General features: G+C 47.0%; 1 protein-coding gene across 1 annotated transcript in view; it reads right to left on the reverse strand.

Moving 5' to 3' along the window:
* The window catches only part of LOC111184164 (protein tyrosine phosphatase receptor type T), a 185837-nt gene that overhangs the window by 27319 nt on the left and 137011 nt on the right, over positions 1-21507 (reverse strand). The window contains exons 5-6 of the mRNA XM_089895437.1: positions 17754-17841; positions 1777-1853 (exon numbers count right to left, since the gene is read on the reverse strand). Of these exons, the coding sequence (XP_089751563.1) occupies positions 1777-1853; positions 17754-17841 (165 nt within the window). The remainder of the gene's footprint in view (positions 1-1776; positions 1854-17753; positions 17842-21507) is intronic.

Genomic DNA, 21507 nt, shown 5'->3' on the forward strand with positions numbered 1-21507 from the left:
AGGAGCTGGGGCCACCTTGTCAAGGCTGGATCACTCTGGTGGTCCTGCTTGATGGAGCCACAGATGGGATGCAGCCACTGCTGGAGCTGCCATCCCAGGAAACAAGAGAGGCAGATAAATACGATGGCTTCTCCCATCCCATCACCTGCCAATCTCCCATCGCACCTTCCTTAAAGGGTCAGCTCGCTCTCCTCCCTGCACACACACACACACACAAAGACGCACATGCACACATGCACATACACACACCACACACAAAGACGCACATGCACACATGCACATACACACACCGCACACACGCAAACACACATGCACACACACACAGACGCACATGCACACACGCACATGCACATAAAAACACACAGTGCACACACACGCACAAACATGCAAACACACAAACGTGCACATGCACACACACATGCATATACGCACATGCACACACCTGCACATATGCACAGGCACACAATGCACACACAAACATGCGCACGCACACAGACACACACGCATACCAGCAACCCAAAGCAGAACAGGGAAGGACAAGAAATAGATCTGAGGGCAAACAGGCAAATGCCTAACACAAGGCTCAATACACAATGGGGAATTCAAAAGCATGCCACAGTGCCTTATAGCTTTTCTATAAAAACACTTGGGAGTCAGAGGCACCAAGGTGGATCTCTGAGCCTTTCGTCAAGGTTCTTGGACTCCTAGCTGAGGTCCTCAGAAGCCTGGCTTGCATCGGTCATTCTGGGATGTCTCTCTGGTCCCAGGGACCATGCTTCCCTTTTACAAACTCTCTTACTTCCGTGTATGCCCATCTTGGCTCCCCTTGTATTTAGTTCCTTCCTCCATATTCTCTGGAACACTGAAGCAGCCCCCTTTCCTAATTGGGGGTCTTATTCCCAGGCCCTCTTCCCTCTCATCGATCTTACCCTGGGTAATAGATAAGTCATGCCAAAGCTCAGCTCTGAACCGGTCGCCTCCTTGATCAAAAACTTTCCACAGCCTTCTCTTGCCTACAAAATAAAGTCTGACTTCCTACGTTTGATCACAAAGCATCAGTGATCCAGCTCCAACCTTATTTTCCACTATTCCCATTATAGAGTCTCTGCTCCCCTCGAACTGAGCTGCTACTTACCCTCTGCTACATCTCAGCTTGTGCTTTTCTTTGGCAGAGGCCCATCTTCCCCCTCTTTGATTTTAAATTCTACCTGTGCTTGAAGTTTTGGTTCACATCACACTTCGCATTCCTGATAGAAGAGTGACTTTTTCCCTCCCACCTCTGAATCCCTGTAGCATTTTATCTGAACTCATGACACTCACCACTTTCTAGTTTGCCCTGGAATTATTGATGTGCACAGCTTATTTTCCTGCTAAGGTTTTAGAGGGTAGAGACCACGGCATTTTTAGCTTTACGGTTCCTATAGCATCCAACATACAGTAGGTATTCTGAAATTTTTGTTGCATAAATGGCTGTACCTTCAAATAAATGAATGAATGGGTAAACGGACATACATACAAAAGAATTAATGGGTGAATGAACAAGACGGGCAATCCTGGGTTCCCACAGAGCAGGTTACTCCAGCCAGCCTGAAAGTGGATGGAGCTTTACATGGCTAATCAGCTTGGGTTACACTAGTTACAGGGAGGAGCCAGACCCTCTGGACCTGTTCTAGGAGGGCCACTGTCTGGGGGAGCGGCTGGGGGCACAGCCACAGATCTTGAGCCTACTGTAGCCAACCCCGGAGCCCAGCTGCCCAGCCCCATGGAGAGCCTCACATCAATGTAGTTGGCGTTGATGTAGTCGGAGTGTGGGTCTCCATCCAGCACCAGCAGCCTCACTCGAGAATGGTCATCTGCAGAGAGAGAGCAGAAGACAAGGGGATGGGTGATGAGAAGCCTTCGGGTGAGCTCTGCCCTGCTTTAGAGCCACCATTTATCAATCATTCTGTGCCAGGCACCATGCTACTGACAGCCACGCTCTCATTTAACCCCTAGCATCACCCTCAGCTATTATCCCCATTTACGGATGAGGAAATTGAGGCTTAGGGAGATTACTGTGCCTTAAAAAAGGGCCTGTATGTGCTTCTTCTCTTTTTTTCCACCTGCCCTTCTGATTCTGGTTTTGTCATTACCTACCGGGGAGAGTGACCTGCTTCTTTAAATCTCAGTGATTTTGTCATTAAAATGGGGATGGAAATGCCTTCTCCAGAGGACAACACAGGAAAGACCATATGAAGACACTCAGGAAGCGAGAAATGTTAGATCCAAATTAATATGCCCCATTTTCATGCTTGCTTAAAACTGGCACATTTACCTATTTTCCACAAGTGCACAAACGCTTGCCTTTTGCCTCTTGGAATATTGCTGCAAATAGACCGTCGGCCACATATTGTTATCAATGTTATCATTCAAGTGAAGCCGACTAAATCATTAGATTAAAAGAGGTCATCAATAACTAAAAATTGTGTTACAGAGAATACCATTTCAAAAACGATCTAGGCACAAACAAGATTTGCAGGCTTTAGTCAATGGCACGCTTACTTCAAATAACACCAAATTAAAATGATTAAAAGAAAAACCCATTACAGCAGAAGAATCAGGCTAATCCTTTACAGTCAATTAAAGTGAGCTCCGATATGCTAGAGGACACGCAAACAGAACACCTGGGTTGGGTCTGTAGGGGGGAGGGGCTCAGCTTTCTGTCCCCGTCACTATGCACGTATCACCGCGTGTTGCTGCATCCACTGGCCAGGCCACCTTACTCTAGGTCAGGGCTAGGGCTCCCCATAAGTGGAATGGAGAACTCTGGGCACCCCCAAGGGTTTCTGGGGATCAAGGCAGTCGGGTCACCAAATCCCATTAGCTTTTTCCAGAACTTGGCACTTTACAAGGCCACCTGTTACTACTAACTGGAACCCCCATGAACAGGGACATTAGGTGTTTTGCTCCTTGTTCCATCCTCCGCATGCACCTGTGACAGGTACTCAGTAAGTACTTGGTGAGTATATGAATGGATTATCTCACTGGACTCTCACAGTGACCCTGGGAGAGAAGTAAGATGGATGCTGATAACCTTTGTTACAAATGAGGAAACTGAGGCTCCCAAGGATTGACTGGCCACATGGCCAGTGGATGGTGGAGCTTGGAAGAGTGGGGTTCTCTTAACTCTGAGCTCAGACACTCCTGATTCCCCAGAGGGGTCTAAGCAGGATAGTAGAAATTACTTCGAGGGTACACAGCAGAGGGAATTAATGACAGAGAAGTGGTTACCTGCGTGATGGAAGGGTTGAGAGGCTAAAGGGAGGAGGGAGAAGTAACTCAGAGATAAACATCAACAAGGAGACACTGCCTCCCCAGGGTCGGTGGGACAGAGGGAGGAAGCCAGGGCACCAGAGCCCAGGGGTGGGGGCCACCTGTGGAAGCTGGAGCTGCAGTGGGCCTCTCCGGTGGGAGCTGGAGAAAAGGAGGAGACTCCCTCACTGTTCAAGAAGGTGCCTCTGATTGGGACAGAGAGGGAGAAATGCCCCGGCTTCTTCCTTTCTCCCACCTTCCAATCTCCCACCAGTGCACATCATTGGCCAAACAGCAGCCAGCTGACAAGAGAGGCTGAGAAATGCAACCTGCAAGGGTCAGATCCCTATGATGGAAAGTTGAGCAGGAGAAGGCAAGGAATGGGACCAAGCATGGACAAGCAGGCCAGGGCTGGACAGGACACCACCCCACATCCATTCATTCATTAACTAATTAACCAATTCAAAAATAGTTAAGTGAGCATCTGCCATACGGCAGGCACTGTGCTAGATACTGAGCTACACTGGATGCCATGTTTCTTACTCATCATGGGGAAGAGTTTCCGTGGAATCAACCAGAGGGAGTGGGGGGGAGGTCTAAGTGATCCCTTTCAGTGGGTGGCGGAGTGGGGTGTGAAGTGGGGAAGGAGTTTGAAGCTAATCTTTATGGAGTTGATGGTAGATACCAGAGGCTTCACATACATTATCTCACTCAATCATTTATTCCTCCAAATTGCTCCACAGATTATTATACTAATGATGTAGTATTTTTATTCTTCCCATTTCACAGATGAAGAAACTGGGGCTCAGAGAGATTAAGCAAGTTTCCAACATTACACAGCCTACAAGTGGCTGGGATTCTATCTTAGGGACTGTCTGACCCTGAATCCCTGCTCTGTTCACACGATGTGCTGTCCCTGGACTTCTAGCATCTCGCAGGTACTGCAGTCTGTGCAAGTGTCTGGTCCCCAGCTCCTGCAGTGGGACGTCCTGGGGCACATCCACCCAGCAGGGGTTCAGACAAGACCCAGCAGCTGACTCTGAGCTCAGACTGTTAAGCCTTGTTACCAGCGGTTACCAAAACTGTAAGGCTCAAAAAAGTGAAAAATGTGTAATGTGTTTTCACTCATTGGTCTCACTAATGACTCATCGATTCAAAAAATCTCCTTTATTTATTGAATTATGCCTGCCCTTGAAGTCTAAAGCACTGGAAACAGATATTCTGGTGTAAAACGTTGAAAGGGAATTTTCATTAATATAAAACAAAATTGAAAGTCTGAAAGCAAATATGATTAACAAGAAAAAGAAAAGAAACAAACTTATTTCTTTTAGTTAAATATTCTTAAAGATGAGAGGTGCCTCTAACCACTAGATGATGGCGTTTGTCAATATCACCTTTATTCATTTATTAAGAACAAATTCACTGAGCATCTACTACACACAGGCTTGTTGAAGGGACTTGGAAAGTATTTTCCAAGTGCTCAGGGAGTTTGTCAATGTAGTGGGGTAGATAGACTGTACAGAGAAGTGAAATTTCAAGGTCTAGAAAGTGGGGACTAGAGGGCTTTGCGAAGTGATATGTGAATGAGGAATTGAAAGTAAGGCTTGACCAATGGACAATGAGGAAGGGTCTTTCTGTCAGAGAGAACAGCAAGAGAGCAGAGGTCCTGGAAAAGCAAGCATACTGGCAACCTGCAAACAGTTTCTTGTCTTGTGAACATGGAATGGGAGGCAATTAGCAGTGGGAGAAGAGGCAGAGGAGGTAGGTGGGGGTTAGATTGAAGAGGGCTTTCTATGCCCTATTCAGGTACTTAGATGCAAGTCACCATGCCGGGCTCTGCAGAGCATCCAAATAGAGACTACCTTCTGAGACCGTGAAAGGGTACTTTAGTACAAAATGATCAAGATTTATTCCCACATGGGCTAACCTGTGGCAAGTAGGACAGCAGACGTGGTGATGGGAGGTCTGAAGCTCTGGGTCAGATCTGGGTTCAGATCTTAGCTTCATCACTTAGCAAGTCAGTTGATCTCTCTAAGCCTTGGTTTTCTTAGGAAAATGCTATATGGCTCAATACTATATAGCTCACAGAATGTTGGGAGGATTAAATGAGAAAATGCAGGCATGAAAAGTGTGAGGACGTTAAGAGAATGAAAAGATGAGCCACAGATTGGGAGAAAACGTTTGAAAAAGACTACCCGATAAAGGAGTTGGATCCACAGCATACAAAGACCTCTTAAAACTCAATAAGTAAACAACCCAATTAAAAAATGGGCAAATGATCTGAATGGACACCTCACGAAAAAAGATATATGGATGGCAAATAAGCATATGAAAAGATGTTCAGTATCATACGTCATTAGGAACTGCAAATTAAAACAACAAAAAGATACCTCTACTCACCTACCAGAATGGCCAAAATCCAGAACCCTGACAACACCAAATGCTGGCGAGGATGCAGAGCAACAGGAATTCTCACTTATTGCTGATGGGAAAGCAAAATGGTAGAGCCACTTTGGAAGCCAGTTTGGAAATTTCTTCCAAAACTAAACACACTCTTATCATATGATCCAGCAATTACTGTCTGATATTCACCCAAATGAGCTGAAACTTACATCCACACAAAAACCTGCACATGAATGTTTATAGCAGGTTTACTCATAATTGCCAAAACTTAAGAAAAACCAAGATGTCCTTCAATAGGTGAATGGGCAAACAAGTCATGGTACATCCATGGCTTTGGTAATATAAAGAAATGAGTTCTCAAACCAGGAAAGGACATGGAGGAAACATAAACGCATACTGCTAAGTGAAAAAACCCAGCCTGAAAGGCTTCATAGTGTATGATTCCAACTCTATGACATTTTGGAGAAGGCAAAACTATGGAGGCAGTAAGAAGATCCGTGATTGCCAGGGACTTGGGGGGAGGGATGACTAGGTAGAGCACAGGGAACCTTTAGGGCAGTGAAACTTCTGTATAATACTGTAATTGTGCCACTGTACATTTTTTAAATCCTACAGAACTGCACAACACAGAGTGGACTCGAAGGTAGACTATGGACTTTAGCTAGTAATAATGGATCGCAAAGCACAGGGAGATCAGCTCGGTGCTTTGTGACCAGCTAGAAGGGTGGGATAGGGAGGGTGGGAGGAAGGGAGATGCAAGAGGGAAGACATATGGGGATATATGTATATGTGTAACTGATTCACTTTGTTATAAAGCAGAAAGTAACACACCATTGTAAAGCAATTATACTACAATAAAAATGTTGAGGAAAAAAAAAAACCAAACACTAAAAAAAAAAAAAAAAGGTGATGTGGTGTATATATATGTGATGGAATATTACTCAGCCATAAAAAAGAATGAAATTTTGCCATTTGCAACAACATAGATGGACCTGGAAGGTATTATGCTAAGTGAAATAAGTCAGACAGAGAAAGACAAATACTGTATGATATCACTTATACGTGGAATCTAAAAAATACAACAAACTAGTGATTATAACAAAAAGGAAGCAGACTCACAGACACAGAGAACAAACTAGTGGTTATCAGTGGGGAAAGGGAAAGGGGAGGGTCATTATAGGGGTAAGGGATTAAGCGGTACAAACTGTCATGTATAAAATAAGCTACAAGGATATAATGTACAACACAGGGAAAATAACCAATATTTTATAATAACCATAAATGGAGTATAACCTTTAAAAACTGTGAATCATTATATTGTACACTTGTAACATATAATACTGTACATCAACTAAACTTCAATAAAAAAATGAGATACTATCTTATAAAAAAAAGGATCAATATTGGTTCACCAATTGTAACAAACTTATCACACTGATGCGACATGTTAATAACAGGGGAAACTGAAGGGGGATGGGAGGTAGGAGTAAACAGGAACTCTCTGGACATTCCGCTCAATTTTTCTGAAACTAAAACTGCTCTTAAAAAAAGTGTGAGCACAGTGCCTGGTACGCAGCAGGTGCTTAATAAATGGTGATTCTGGGCTGGATGTGAGGCAGGCAGTGAGCTGATGGCGGAGACGGTTAGAAACTTAGTGCTTCCCATCTGCCCTTCTGTACAAAATGTAAATCCATCTTTCTACAGAGGCAAAGAGTTACTGTGTATATTCATGAAAGGGCAGAATTCAGCTACAGGTCCACCAGAAAGGCATTGCAAGGAGTAGCACTGCCTTCATGGTTTATTTATTCCTTCTGGGAGACGCTAATATTATTCTGTGTCCCCTTCTCCTTCTAACTTTATATAATTAGAAGGATAAAAAAAATTGTGTTTATCCACATGCACATGGAGAAAGATGGGGCAGTGGGCGATGTAAAGGAGTTTATACAAAGTAATCTACAAGCAGCCCAGAAAGTTCATTATGCTCTATCTACATTTTGCAAGCTTGAGAAACAGCTAATCTGATACTCCTTGTTTGATATTCAAGACGAGTGAAGAAGTCACACAGAGGAGAAACAAACTCCTCAACGGTGAGGTAAGAGGAGGTGCAGGAGCCTGGCTTCACCCGGCTCTCAGCTGAGGTAGGAGGTGGGCCAGCACTGGCTTGCACGGAGGAGGAGAGAACCAGTGGCCACTGGTAGAGAGAAGGCATAACTGCAAAGACACGGAGATCCAAAGAGCTCCCTGGAACACAACTCAAGGGGAACAGAAACATTGCCCCTCTAGAATCAATCTGTTCCTTGTAGTTTTCGAACAAAGCCCAGTGGTAGGTTGTAAAAGTTTAACAAAGAGCTCTCTGGAGGAAGAAATGCCCTGATCTGTAACATCTGATTTCTGTGATATAAATACTCCCACCATGACTGATTTCAAGCTACCAACGTGGTATCAACTGGCTCACAAAATTCCTGAAAAATTTAACCATCATCTCTTGCAAGCTGGTATGAATCAGTTGCAAGACGTCACTGACAGAGAACAAAGCCTGACCAGACCCCACAATGCCTTGCACGATCTGGTTTGGGGCCTATTTCCCAAGTCCAGTCTCATGCCCCCCTCCCCACATATGACTGAAAACCGTGCCCTTCTTTCTGTTGCTCAAATGCATCATGTCTGCTCTGACCACAGGGCCTTTGCACATGAAAGGAACGCCCTCAACCCCATAAGGCTGGCAACATCTCATTCTTCAGCTCAGTCTTCCTCCCTCAGGAAGCCTTCTATGATCTCTCCACCCCAGGCTCTAACAGCTCCCTGTACTTGTCTTCAGAGCTCTTAGAGCAGTTTTATTTCTGCGACGATCTGACTAACCCATGGCTCTCCTTCACGCCCTATTTAAGAACGGGCACCCTATTTACTGAACTCCTCTATAGTGTATGGCACATAGTAAGTGCTCAATAATTATCTGTTCAATATATGAATTCGTATTTGTGTCTGAAAGGCTGAGAACCAGAAAGGAGCCGGTCCCTTGCTTTTAGCCATACAGTTGATTTTCGGTAACCTGGCTTGGGACCCAGGTTCTTTCCTCTACACAAGGCTGGCATAGTGTGCCTGGATCCTGGGCTCAAATTCTTCCTCGCCTCATAGCTGACCCCTCACCCCACCTGCAGACCCAAGACTGGCAGCCAATCATTGCCTTCGGCACGCGAGAGGGAGGGCTTGGGAAGGCTCTGAAAGCAGACCTGAGGTGTGTCACTAACTCTATCACCCGGAGTGGATGATGTACCTTCCCGAGCCTCAGTTTACCCAATGACAACACCAAAATCCTCTCCACCTTTGCAGACTTGTTGCAAGGATGAAAAGCAGTTAGATATGAAGGCACCTGGTGTATTGTAAGAAATCAATACAAATGTGTAAATTCAGTTTTATTGTAATTCTAGACCAGTGGTTTTCAAAATATAGTTCCTTGGCCAATAGCATCAATGACATCTGGGAACCTGTTAGAAATGCAGATACTGGAGTCCCAGCCCAGACCCACTGAATCCGAAACTCTGGGGTGGAGCCCAGCAATCTGTATTTTAACAAGTCCTCCAGGAGATTCTGATGCACACTCAGGTTTCAATGTACAGACCATTTGATGTTCAGTTATTTAGCACAGGGGGTGCCTTGGCTATTCAATGTCTTGGGAAAGACCAAAAGTTTTTACTGGAATTAGGCCGTGAGACTAGAGACTCACCTGTGCTGGGTGTAAGGAACAGAAATTTATCTTTGTGGAGTGCATAAGATGCTCCAGGCACCATTCTAGAAGCCTATGGATGCTATGCCATTTGATTCTCATCATAACCCATTTTGTGGCTGAGAAAATCAAGGCTCCAAGCAGTTTAACAACTTAGAAGGTGTAAGGCTGACACCTTCCTTGTAGAGTAGTGGGGTCCCTACCTCTCTGGGAACCCCAAGACGCACTGCCGCTACACCCCTCCATGCCGGTTCTGACTCTGACACTGTGTCCCATCCCACTGTGTGTCCCACCCCCCATCCCTGGCCAGGGGAGAGGATTCAGTGTCCTCCCATGCGCAGGTCTAACTCTCAAAGCAAACCACAGTTCCTCCTCCCTCCTCCCTCATCAGAGGTAACCCATTAAGTCAGTCTTCTCAAGTCACATCCACTTAGAGAATCACTTCAGAGAGGTGGGGCGGGGAAGACAATATCATTTGGATACAGGATGTACTTTCCTCCTGTCTTCTGGGCACTGAGGAAGGTAAAGAAAAGGTGCAGTTTTTCAGAGAAAAGAGATTTGACTCATTACAATGAATTGTGGAGCTGAAAAATCATTTCCTAGAAGCACTGGAAATGTTAAGGGCATCATGTTGCACGAGTGGAGACCGAGGATGCAGGTAATCCTGCCGAGACTGCCCAGGTACCCCACTGAAGCTAAAGGTCTCCTCATTCAATCTTGATTGAATTACCATTACCAAGGTAGCAGGTGGCCTGGGTATGACAGAGAAACAGCCCGACATTCTGTGCGTCTCCTTGTGCTGCCAGTTCCCTGCTGGCTGAGGATGGGCTGCTCCATTCTGCAGGGCCCCGTGAGGAGCTGCTCCAACAGATGAAAGTTTTGGGGCCACAGAGGGGACTTAAGCGTAGAGGCACAGAGCACTGAGAGAAGTTAGGGGGACAGTGGCCCAGCTGATGAATTTGTGGATTCGTCCTAAGCAGGACGTCCAGCCCACACCCCACTAAGGGGACTTTCTGAAGAAAGAGAGGAAGGTTTCCGATCCGGATTCCTTCCGAAGCAGAAACTGAGACGAGGACTGAAGTGCAAGGACTTGCTTTGGGAGATGATCCCGGGAAACACCGGAAGGGGAATGGGAAGTAAGAGGCAGAAAGGAAGGAAACCAGTGAGGGTTGTGTCATCAAGCTGGGGCTTACTTTCTTACTTGCTCCTGCTACTCCAGGAAAGAGTGTGAATACAAACCTCCAAGTTATTCCGCCTCAGCGGGGAGGGACCTGGGGTACTTACACCCGCACCCCCATCCGTCACAGATTTAAGAGCTGCTCCTGGGGACATTTAATTTCTCAGCAGTCCCGGCAAGCAGGCAGAGAGGGCTCCAGTGATCGGAACAAGTTCTCTGACAAACAAGGCCACTGAAGGATTCTGCACCAGGATCGCTCTGGAAGGCCCAGGCAGGAGCCACCCTCGGAGACGGCCAAGGAGAAGGGGGAGCTGGGAACACTGAACAAAGCACCCATTTTGACATCCAGTACGGTCTCCCCAGAAATCAGCAGAGAAACAGCTCTGAGAAGAAGCCCCTGAGCTTGATCTGAATCTGAGTTCCTCCCTGGAAGTGAAAACAGCCTCTCTGAAGAGTTCATCCTGATCTCCTGCTCTGAGGTCAGAGTCCTCAGCGCACGCTCCCCCAAGAGCACAGATATGGCTAGATGCAGAGGGACTCCTTGGTAGGGAGCTCGTGGCATCTGGGCAGCAAGAGCCCGGAGCTCTGGTCCTGGCTGTCCTACAGACTCTGTGTGACCGTGGGCAGGGCTCTACATCTCTGGACCATTGCTCCTTGCCTGTGAACTCAAAGAGGCTAGACTTAGTGTCATCTAGGTTTAAAAGGCTATACAACCAGGTTCAGAGTCAATATTTATTCATCTTAATTTGCACTCTTTGCACTGAAAGGTGTGAACCTGAGTGTCAGAGAGATGAAGTGACCTTGTTGAAGGTCATGCATGAGGTAAAGGGCAGAACTGAGACTAGCACCTGGGTCTGCTGGACCCCATGCCCAGTTCTCCAATGCACCTGAGCCCAGCGGCTTGTCTTAAATTAGGGGGTTAGAAGTCTCAGAAAATGAAAATGTCCTGGGTCTCTTGTTTGCCCTTCAGCCTTCCGCACCTGCCTCTCTAAACTGGAAGCTGATCCCTGTGGATAAGATCAGAGGTTTGTACGCTCAACCTTGCTAATCATCAGGGAAATGCCAATCAAAACCACAGTGTAATATCACCTCATGCCCGTAAGAATGGCTATCATCAAAAAGACCACAAACAACAAATATTGGCAAGGATGTGGAGAAAAGGGAACCCTTGTACCCTGTTGGTGGGAATATAAATTGGTGCAGCCACTGTGGAAAAACAGTACGGAAGTTCCCCAAAAAACTAAAAATAGAACTACCAGGTGATCCAGCAATTCCACTCCTGGGTATTTATCCAAAGAAAATGAAAACAGTAATTTGAAAAGATATACACACCCCAATGTTCATAGCAGCATTATTTACAATAGCCAAGATATGAAAGCAACCCAAGTGTCTATCAAGAGATGAATGGATAAAGAAGATGTGGTATATATACACAAGGGAATATTATTCAGCTGTAAAAAAGAATGAAATTTTGCCATTTTCAATAGCATGGATGAACCTGGAGGGTATCATGCTTAGTGAAATAAGTCAGAGAGAGAAAGACAAATACTATATATTATCACTGAGGAATCTAAAAAATAAGACAAATGATTATAACAAAACAGAAACAGGCTCGCATAGAGAACAAACTAGTGGTTACCAGTGGGGAGAGGGAAGGGGGAGAGACAAGATAGGGGTTGGGGATTAAGAGGTACAAACTACTATGTATAAAATAAATAAGATACAAGGACATATTGTACAGCACAGAGAATACAGCCAATATTTTATAATAACTTTAAATGGAGTATAATCCAAAAAAATTATTGAATCACTACGCTGTACACCTGAAACTTATGTAACATTGTAAATCAACTTTTCTTTAATAAAAAGAAAAAAAAGATGAGAGGTTCGTAAACCTGAGAGTGCATCAGTGTCACTGGTGGGCTTTTTAGAACAGAGATTGCTGGGTGCCACCCCCAGAATGTCTGCTTTGACAGGTCTAGATGGGACCCCAAAATGAGCATTTCTAGCAAGTTCTCAGGTGTTCCTGCTCCAGGGACCACATTTTGAGAACCACTGGACTCTGTCTACAGATTCCCTTGTCCTCTGGCTCTGGCTGGGTTCAGCCACTGGAAAGCACTGGCAGAAGACTGGATTAAGTGGGGAGTGCCATCGAGGTACTTATTCCTTCAGCTCCCTTTTTTGGGGTCACCATGGGCTGGCTGCAAGGCCACTAAAGGTCACACCTCTGACCAGGTCCTCTTTCTCTGGGTCCTGGGAACCTCTTCTTACTGAACCCTCTGCGGCCTAGGCATGGCATTTAGCCCCAGGGTGCCACACTACTCCCTGTAGTCTCCCACAGCTAGCTCACATTTTCATTAAAGAAAAAAGTCACTTGATTAAATTATCCTCAAATCACGCTATCTGAAGGTCCCACCTATTTCCTGCTGGGACCCCGACAGATGCCAGAAGGGAAGCCTCATTTGATAAAATCTGCACCCCTGAGGTCACTTCCTCTCCTCTGTGTAATTTCCTTCCAGTCAAGGAAGCCCCCTCTGCAACTTCCACATGGGCAACGCTTGGCATTCTTGAAATTTCCCCTTGTCCACCATACATACCCCAAGGCTACTTAAGAGTAAAGAGCTCTTTGTTCTGTTCTCCCCATTCATTTCCTTTCACTTCCTTTCTTTTCTACTCCCTGGAAAACCCACTGTCTCTACTGCTAAATTCTAAACAGAACCGTTTGGAAGAAAGGGCTTATTTAGCCAAGGTTTCTCTTTCATTGTTTCATTGGCAGACTGTGCCCTCCCTCCTTCTCCTCCCCTTTCATCTTCTCTGTTCTCCCTGGCCTGGGCCTTTGTCCTCCACTCCAGCCTCCTAGTGCCCTGGGTTCCTTAAGATGCCAATCACACCCGCTTTTCTTTTTGCACCAAGAATATTTCTATTTATCAAGCCAGTGCCCACGACTTTGCCTCCGGGAGGGAAACGTACAAGGGCAGGAACACTTTCCAATCCTCGGGGCTGTTTCTCTTTTCCCTTCTTCATTTCAATTCCAGGACCGTTTTTTTTCTTCCTTGGTTCCCCTTTATGCCTTGCACTGCTCTTGGATGCACTGGTTACCCGGTCCAGCCACAATTCGCTACAGAATTACTGACCCGTACATTAGAAAGGAGATCCAGGTTTCTTTAAACCCACCAAGACGGTATCATCAGGTGTCTGAATTTCCTCTGCCTCTGTTTGGGTTTCCCCGGAAGTAGATACAAGATGAGGATTCCAGGGCAAGCAGTTCACATAGGAAGAGAAGAGGACACCAAGAGGAAAGGGGGAGGGGAGTGAGACAGCCAAGAGAAGGCAGCCCAGGAAGGGTGGGCAACTGCAGCCCACTCCCCATGGAAGCTCTGGAGAAAGGTGTAGAACACACAACCCAGTGAAGGCGAGGAAGAGCAGCTGGGCTATTTCATGGTCTAGGGAGAGACAGCTTTGTGCCTGGGCAGAGCATCCTGCCCCAGCTTTGGAGAAGGTCCTCAGGGAAAAAGATGCAGACAGGGCAGGACTGGGGGGAACCAGTGAGGCCCCAGGGCACACACTTTAAGGAGGGGCTTGCTCTCAGGGTCAGGCAGGTGCAGGGTCAACAGGTGAGCCTGAGCAGACCCTGGAATGCTGGGTGCGTCGCCTGCCTCACCCTAGTCCCGGGCCTGGGTGCCAGCAGGAGTTACTGCACAAGGAGGCGGCGGAGCCGTGGGGTGTGGATGGGACACGGACAGCACCCTCTGCTCCCTGTGATGCAGTCTAATCCCTTTCATTGTTCTCCTTGCTGCCTGGAATCCTGCCTTCTCAGATGTGGCTCCTGAGGGGGATACGACTGTCCTCCTCTCTCCCTCCTGTGTCCCATCTCTCCACCCTCTTCCTTCAGGCTCAGAATGTCTTCCTTGATCGACTATCACTGTTCCTAGAGTCATCCTGATTCAGACTTCCTCCATCCATCCCTTTTGGGTGCTCTCTATTTTTGGGGGGAAGCCAGAAGGGAGAGACCCATGGCTCAAGCCCTTTGGGGCCTTGCAGGGAGTCCGTGCATTCCAACATTCAGTCCTGTCTACTGAGCAGCAGCCATAAGCCAGGTCTGGGGACACAGAAGTGCAAGAGAGCCCTAGCTCTGTTGTTGCAGGACACCTATTCTGGTGAGGAGATCAGGCAGCCAGCAGACAGTCATGCAAAGGCTCTCAGATCACGGTAGTGATGAGAACTAAGGAGAAGACATGCCTTGTGCTCTCGGAGTGAATAATGGGGTTCTGACCAAATTATAATGGTCAGAAGAATTCCCTGAGGAAGTGATACCTGAGCTAAGATCTGAAGAATAAGTAGAACTTAGCAGAGCAAAGAGAGGAGGGACGGGCATGTTGATAGAAAAGAGAATGTGCAAAGGCCCTGTGTCACGGATGAGCGTGTAAAGTTCAAGGTACTGAAAGGCCGGTGGGGCTTAACCGAGGAGACTGTGGTGGAGAGGACACAGTGTGAAATGCAATGGAGAGAGGGCTGAGGGCCTTTGGAAAAGAAGGGCTCAACATTGAAGGAAGCCATTTGAAGGGTTTTCTGTAGGACAGTGACATGTTTCAATTCATATTTTGAGGAGGTACCTCTGGCTTCTGTTAGAGATCAAATAGGATACATTTGGGGGCCAAAGTAGATATGCAACAACCAGGAAGAAGGTGGGCAGAGGCCAGGTGATATCTGATGATGGCTTGGGCACGGATGCTGAGCGCAAAGGGTGGGCAGTGGGACGTCCAGAAAGATACAGAGGCTTTCGTCCTGGGCTCCTCAGGCTCTGGACCAGATACCTGGCCCGGCCTGGATGCCCTTGTCTCTCGAGGGACAGGGTCTCTTTACTGTGCTCTAATTGTTTGTTTTTTCTATCATTATTCTCTCTTATACTATTGCATCATTGTACCCATTGTACAGAGAGAAGACTAAGGCTCACAGCGAGTACACAAGGTCTTACAGCCTATAATTCAGTGGATCCCATCTGAACTCACCATCTGATATGGGGAACAGACAAGTGGCCAGGTGTTTGAGGGCACTAGTACACGATGGTGCTCAAGCAGAGGATGGCCAGAGCAACCAGAACCTGTACCTGGAATGCGAGTTCCCTGGCAGCAGACTGAGTGTCCCAGTGCCCAGCACGGGGCCTGGCTCAGAGGAGGCCCACACATCATAGGTCTTCATACACATTTCCTGACTGTTTGAACGTCTCTTTCCAACACTACATTTGCAAGAAATCTTTTCTTTTCTTTTTTTTTTTTTTTAAGAAATCTTGCTGTCTGCATTACTCTCTTCCAAGAGACAAATTATAAATGTTTTTCTGATTAGTTCTCCTATTCATAGCCGATTTCTAAATCAGCACAGGAAACAGCTAAGCTAAAACTTCTGCCTCTTTTTTCCTTTACAAGCCGCCTGTATCTTACGCTTTCTTCCTCTAAGCTTTTTCTTAGGCAATGTCTAGACAGTTACAGAAAACAAAACAAAACACTGAACTGTGCTAGAAATAATTTGTTATTCAGGATTTTTTTTTTTTTTTTTTGGCTGAACTGGGTTACTCTGAGAACTGAGACCAAGGGATACCTCGTACCCACTGGTGAGATGTCAAATGGTCCAGGTTGGCTGTGCCATGGCAGACAGGGGCTGTTGTTGACACCTGTTCTAATCAGAGTATGTGCTTGCCATTTTGTATGAGGTAAGTTTGTCCTCTGTATTTATGTTGTGTAGAAGGCTGTGCACACCAGTATTTGGCAATGATCATACTTGTGTGTGAACTGTGTGTGGTGTGTAGTTCTGTGGCAGTCTCTCTCTCCCTCTCCTCCCACCACTGAATATCATGCAGGGTCCCACACAAGTACTGTCACTGCCCTTGTTCAGGCCCCCTCGTCCCTTGCTAGGACTCTTACAGTAGCCTAAGTGGTCCCTCTGCCTCCAGCCTCTCTCAGTCAAGTCCACCTTCCCAATAAGCTGTCCTGGTGATCCTTCCAAAACAGACATCAGATTATGCTTCCCTGCCCCAACCTGGCTTATTCCACATCCCCACATGGGTATTCAGTGAATTTCGCTTAAAATAAGGAGGATGGTGTATCCACACTGCTCATCGGTGACCCTGAGAAAGTAACTCTATGGTTATGAGTAATGGTGCCAGGTACCGTGCCAAGGGTTTTACGAACCTTTTTTCAACCATCCTATCTTCATTCTTTTCCTCACTTTAAAGGCGAGAAAACTGAAGCTCAGAGAGGTCAGGTCACCTGCCCAGGGCCCCACAGCTGGGATAGGAGCCCAGGCAGTCTGACTCCAGAGCGCTCGAGCTACTCTGTGCCACTGCTTTCATCAAATCACACACCAGGGGGCGCTTCCAGGAACGCTAGAGCACACTGCTGAGCAAAAGGCAATGTTCTTCCACGCCTCCCCCCAGGTCCACACAAAACAAGCTTTCTGCTGCAGGCCCAGGGCCCCCAAACACCCGTGCCGACATAGGCCCTGAGTGGCAGGCACTCACCGCAGGGCCCTGCCCCAGCCAGCAGTGGGGTCTGGCAGGAGTCGCGATGCCCTACACTCTACCTCTTGTGTGAAGAGGGTAACCTTGGGCTCCCCTGAGCCCTGAGCTGGCCCAAACCCTCAGCTGCAAGCCAGAGTTCCTGGCTCCTTCTGAGCGCCCATCCTTGCTTGGGACTCGACCTCCTTGGAATAGCATCATCTCTCACCTAGGTGTTCTCAGCCCCTCCTTCACGGGCTGGACCTTGCTCTCCACCCCCAAGGTGCTGCCATGATGGGTTTTTGCAGAGGGGGCCTGCTGGGAACACCCTTGTGGCTGGGCTTCCTCCCCGACCTGAAGAATTCTTGAGCGGGCAAGATCCAAGCTTCAGAGGTTTCCTGCATCTACTGTGCCAGCTCACTTTGCCCGTGTATGCCCGCCCAATGCCCGCCCAGCTCCCTGCCTGCCACCTCTGGCTGAGATCAGCCATGCTCTGTCATCCAGGCCAGGGATGGCAGGGAGGCTGAGACAGAGCTCCATGCTTAGCATGTGGACCCAAATCTGGAAACATCAAGGATTATTTGGTAACAAATTCCAGATAAATAATAGTGATAGCTTATTTTCATCTGTGTGCCCAAAGCCTGGAGCCCTCCCAGAAGGTCACCTACAGGATATGATGTTGCCGTATCGATTCTTGTTGCGGTTTTCATCCTCTTTGGCTGTATCCCACGAGGCTGTCTGCCCCTCCGGTAAGGCCTAGAAAGAAAGGACAGAGTGATTAGAATGGCTTGAGATAGGAGCTTTATCTGGGTGTCCACGGGGAAAACGAGACCCACTGTGATGGGTCACATAGTGCAAAAGACTGTGTGTTCTTGGATGGAGCCTGGGGAGAACACAGACTTGTTTCCTCCCTGGCTTATTCACCTGTTCAGGGACTCAAATGTTACTGATGTCTTTCGTGTGTCATGAGCTCAAATCTGTTGCAGTATGGGAGTCATTTGTTCATTCGTTCACTTGACGGATATTTGAATCCCTAATATGTGTTTGGTGCTATTCTAGGTACTTGGGATACAGAGAAATAGACAAAGCCCCCTTGAGCTTTCAGTCAACTGGGAGATGCAGCAAACGAACAAGCAAACATATATAATTTTAAATAGTGTAAAATTCTGTGAAGAGAATAAAGCAGGGTAGAGGTATAGTTATCGTGCATGAGAATTATTTTGGATTGCACAGTCTGGGAGGGCTTCTCTGAGGAGGTAACATTTAAGCTAATTCCTTCATGACGTGAAAAAGCCGGTCATGCCAAGAAAAGTGGGAAGTGTTTTCCAGGCAGAGAGGACAGTGGAGGCAAAGGTGGTAACCGAGTGACCATGTTCAAGGATGAGGTGGGGAAGGCAGTGACAAAAGCATCTGGAGAGGCAGGGAGAGTTCAGGCTTTGTGGTCATTGGTAACGAGTTGGGTATTATTCCAGGTGTGATAGGAAACCATTTGAGGGTTTTGAGCAGGGCAGTTAGCTAATTTGATTTATATTTTACAAAGCACATTCTGGCTCATGTATGGAATAGAGACTCCAGGAGGCCCAGGGAGGAAGCAGGGAGATCAGTTAGGAAGTTGTTACAATAGTCCTGCCAAGAGATGATGGTACCTTGGACCAAGATGGTACAGTAGATGTGGTGGGAAGTGATTACTTTTAGGATGTTCAGTTGAATATTGCAGATTTTGGTTCTCCCCCAGAAGCAGCCTCAGCAACAAGGATTCTAGTATGAGATTTGCGATCCTAAGGAGCTCATGGGTGGGAGAGTGGGAAAAGTCAGACAATCGAGGGAAGAATGCCAATAAATACAGGGTACATCAACGAACAAATAACCACTGCGCCTGAGGCTTAATCCCATGGGCCCATCTCATGGCTCAGAGTTGTTCTCCCAGAGGAAGAAGGGAGTTGGGGTATTTATCCCCCAGGTCCCATCCATCACTGATTGAGGACAACTCTTAGGAAATCCCTTGGCACTTCTGTCATGCTCTGTAGACAAGGTGTGCATACTCTTTTGTCTTAAGGAAGCACTCAGGCAAAAAGTCTCAAGTGCTTGCAGGAGGCAGGCACTGGGCGGGCACACACGGGCAAAGTGAGTGTGGAGGGGATGTGGGCAGGGCACCAACACATCTACTACAGACGAGGACTATGAAGGAAAGAGAAGGATGGAGGCTGACTGGTTAAAGAACGGAGTGGAGGGTCGCATCTTTTATTGAGATGGAGAAGAAACAGATGGGGGAGAAACAGGTTTGGGGAAGCACGAATTAAATGTTGTGTTCTGGGTACATAAAGTATTGAATACTTAGAACCATGTATAGCACTTGCTTCTAAACATGTTCAAAACAGTAAAAGAACAGGAGCAGCAGCCATGTTTGAGATGACTAGTCAACTTTCAAGCTGAGATACTGAGCCGGAAGTTGGACACAGAGGTTCAGAGCCAGAGTTAGAAGGAAGGAAGAGATGGGACTCATCAGTTTAAGAGAAGACAGACGAGTGGACAACCATGTGACGTGATCCAACAGTTATGAGCCAAGTGTTATGGAAACACTGGGGAGGGTGCAGCCACCTATCTCACAGAGAAGGAAGAGGGGCATTTCAGGGAGTGGGAACAGCTTTAGAAAAGCTGCAGGAGCATGAATGTCAGACCACACCTTGACTACTGCCCCTACCCTGTCTCTGGCAGAACAGGCTGGATGCCCTGCTCACGGCCCCTGCACTACTTCTGAGACTGAATTTGCTACCTCTTCAGGAGCAAATAGCTACTCCTGTCAGCAGTGCAGGGGAGAGGAGCTTCCCGTCATCTTAATACACCAGACTTGACTGTGCCCACCTATTTCTTAGCAGGTCTACATCCTAAGCGAGGAGAAGTCTGAAACCTGATGGGTCAGAAATTCAGCCATTCAGTGGGCAATGTTTTATGGGCAGGCAGGACCACTGTCTATTCAAAGCCCAGACCATGCGTGATTCCCCCTTTCTTGCTTCCAGTCTCCCACGTCTCTTCCAAGCCAGCCTGGGTGGGTCTTCTTCTAGAGCAGGAGTTGGCAACTTTTTCTGGAGTGGGTCAGATAACAGGCAGCATGGGCTTGGTAAGCCACGCAGTCTCTGTTCCAAGTACTCATACTCAACTCCACCGTTGTAGAGAGAACACAGTCCTAGACACAATGCAAACACATGGGCATGTCTGTGTTCCACTAAAAATTGATTTACAAAAAACAAGTGTTGGGCTGGATTTAGCCTGTGGCTGTAGTTTGCTGACCTTTTCTCTAGAAGCATGACCATGATCCTCCTCTGTGCAGTGGTTGGGTAGATAGAATGGGTGCCCATTCTGCTACCTAGCCATACGAGATTGAATGAAGATGGGGTGAGAGGTCCTTGCCTAGGTTAAGCCATGTTCTCTAACTTAGTTTTGCCCAGGGTTTTACACTGGGGTAACAGAGTGCCTTCCCAGCAACTACTTGATCAGAATGTGGTTCTTTTTGTGTCAGAAACCCTTAGACTGGTACCCCGGAGGAAAGGCAAAACAGGTTCTAGGCTCTGCCCTAAATCTGAGTGTGGAAAAGTGCTATGGAGATAGGAGTGTGCTCGTTCTGCAAATGGACAGCTTGTCTCTCCTCTTTCCCCCCCTCATCCTGTATTCACTCATTATAATTGACCGTCACCCTGCATCCCTCTTGCCACCAGTGCAGACCATCTGCAGACCCCAAATGGTTCGTGCTTTGGCGTGGAACTCTTAGAACCCAGATTCCAGCCCTTGGCCTCATCGTCTCACCCGAGCCAGGTAGCTCCAGCTCTTTCAGGCAACTTGCCAGGCCTATATACTCCGGGTTCTCTGCAGGGGTGGGGAGTGCTTGTCTCAGCTGTAGCATTAGACTTCTTGATGTTTAAGCTGACATTCTGGGGATGGATTTCTACCTGAAACCCTCTGTAATAAAAGCCACTATTCATCTAATATCCACCTAAAGTGCTATGAAACCGAGAATAGCACCCTCTGAATGTTTTCATACTCATTTTTTGGGCAAAAAGGATCTGCTGGCTACTCATTATGTGCCAGGATTCAGGTTACACACACAGTTAGATTAAGGTTTTGTAATGGCTGAACACTCGAATTGTCTGGGGAAGCTTTAAAACTCCCAGGCCCTACCCCAGACCATTAAATCAGGGTCTAATCAGGCATCAGTAGTATTTAAAGCTCCCCAGGTGATTCTAATGTGCAGCCATGATTCTTGCAAATAGTGAATTTACCTGGAGAAATACTTTCCCACAGGTCTCCTCTTGCTTTGGATTTGTCCCCTCCAATCCATTCTCCTGTATAATCAGAGAGATCTTTCTAATATGTGAATAGGACCCAGTTACTCCCCTTGTCACTGTCACTTCAGTATAAATTCCAAAC

The sequence above is a fragment of the Delphinapterus leucas genome, chromosome 15 (assembly GCF_059928025.1).
Source record: "Delphinapterus leucas isolate spDelLeu-1000000601 "Yukka" chromosome 15, BTC_Dleu_Yukka2, whole genome shotgun sequence".
Lineage (NCBI taxonomy): Eukaryota > Metazoa > Chordata > Mammalia > Artiodactyla > Monodontidae > Delphinapterus > Delphinapterus leucas.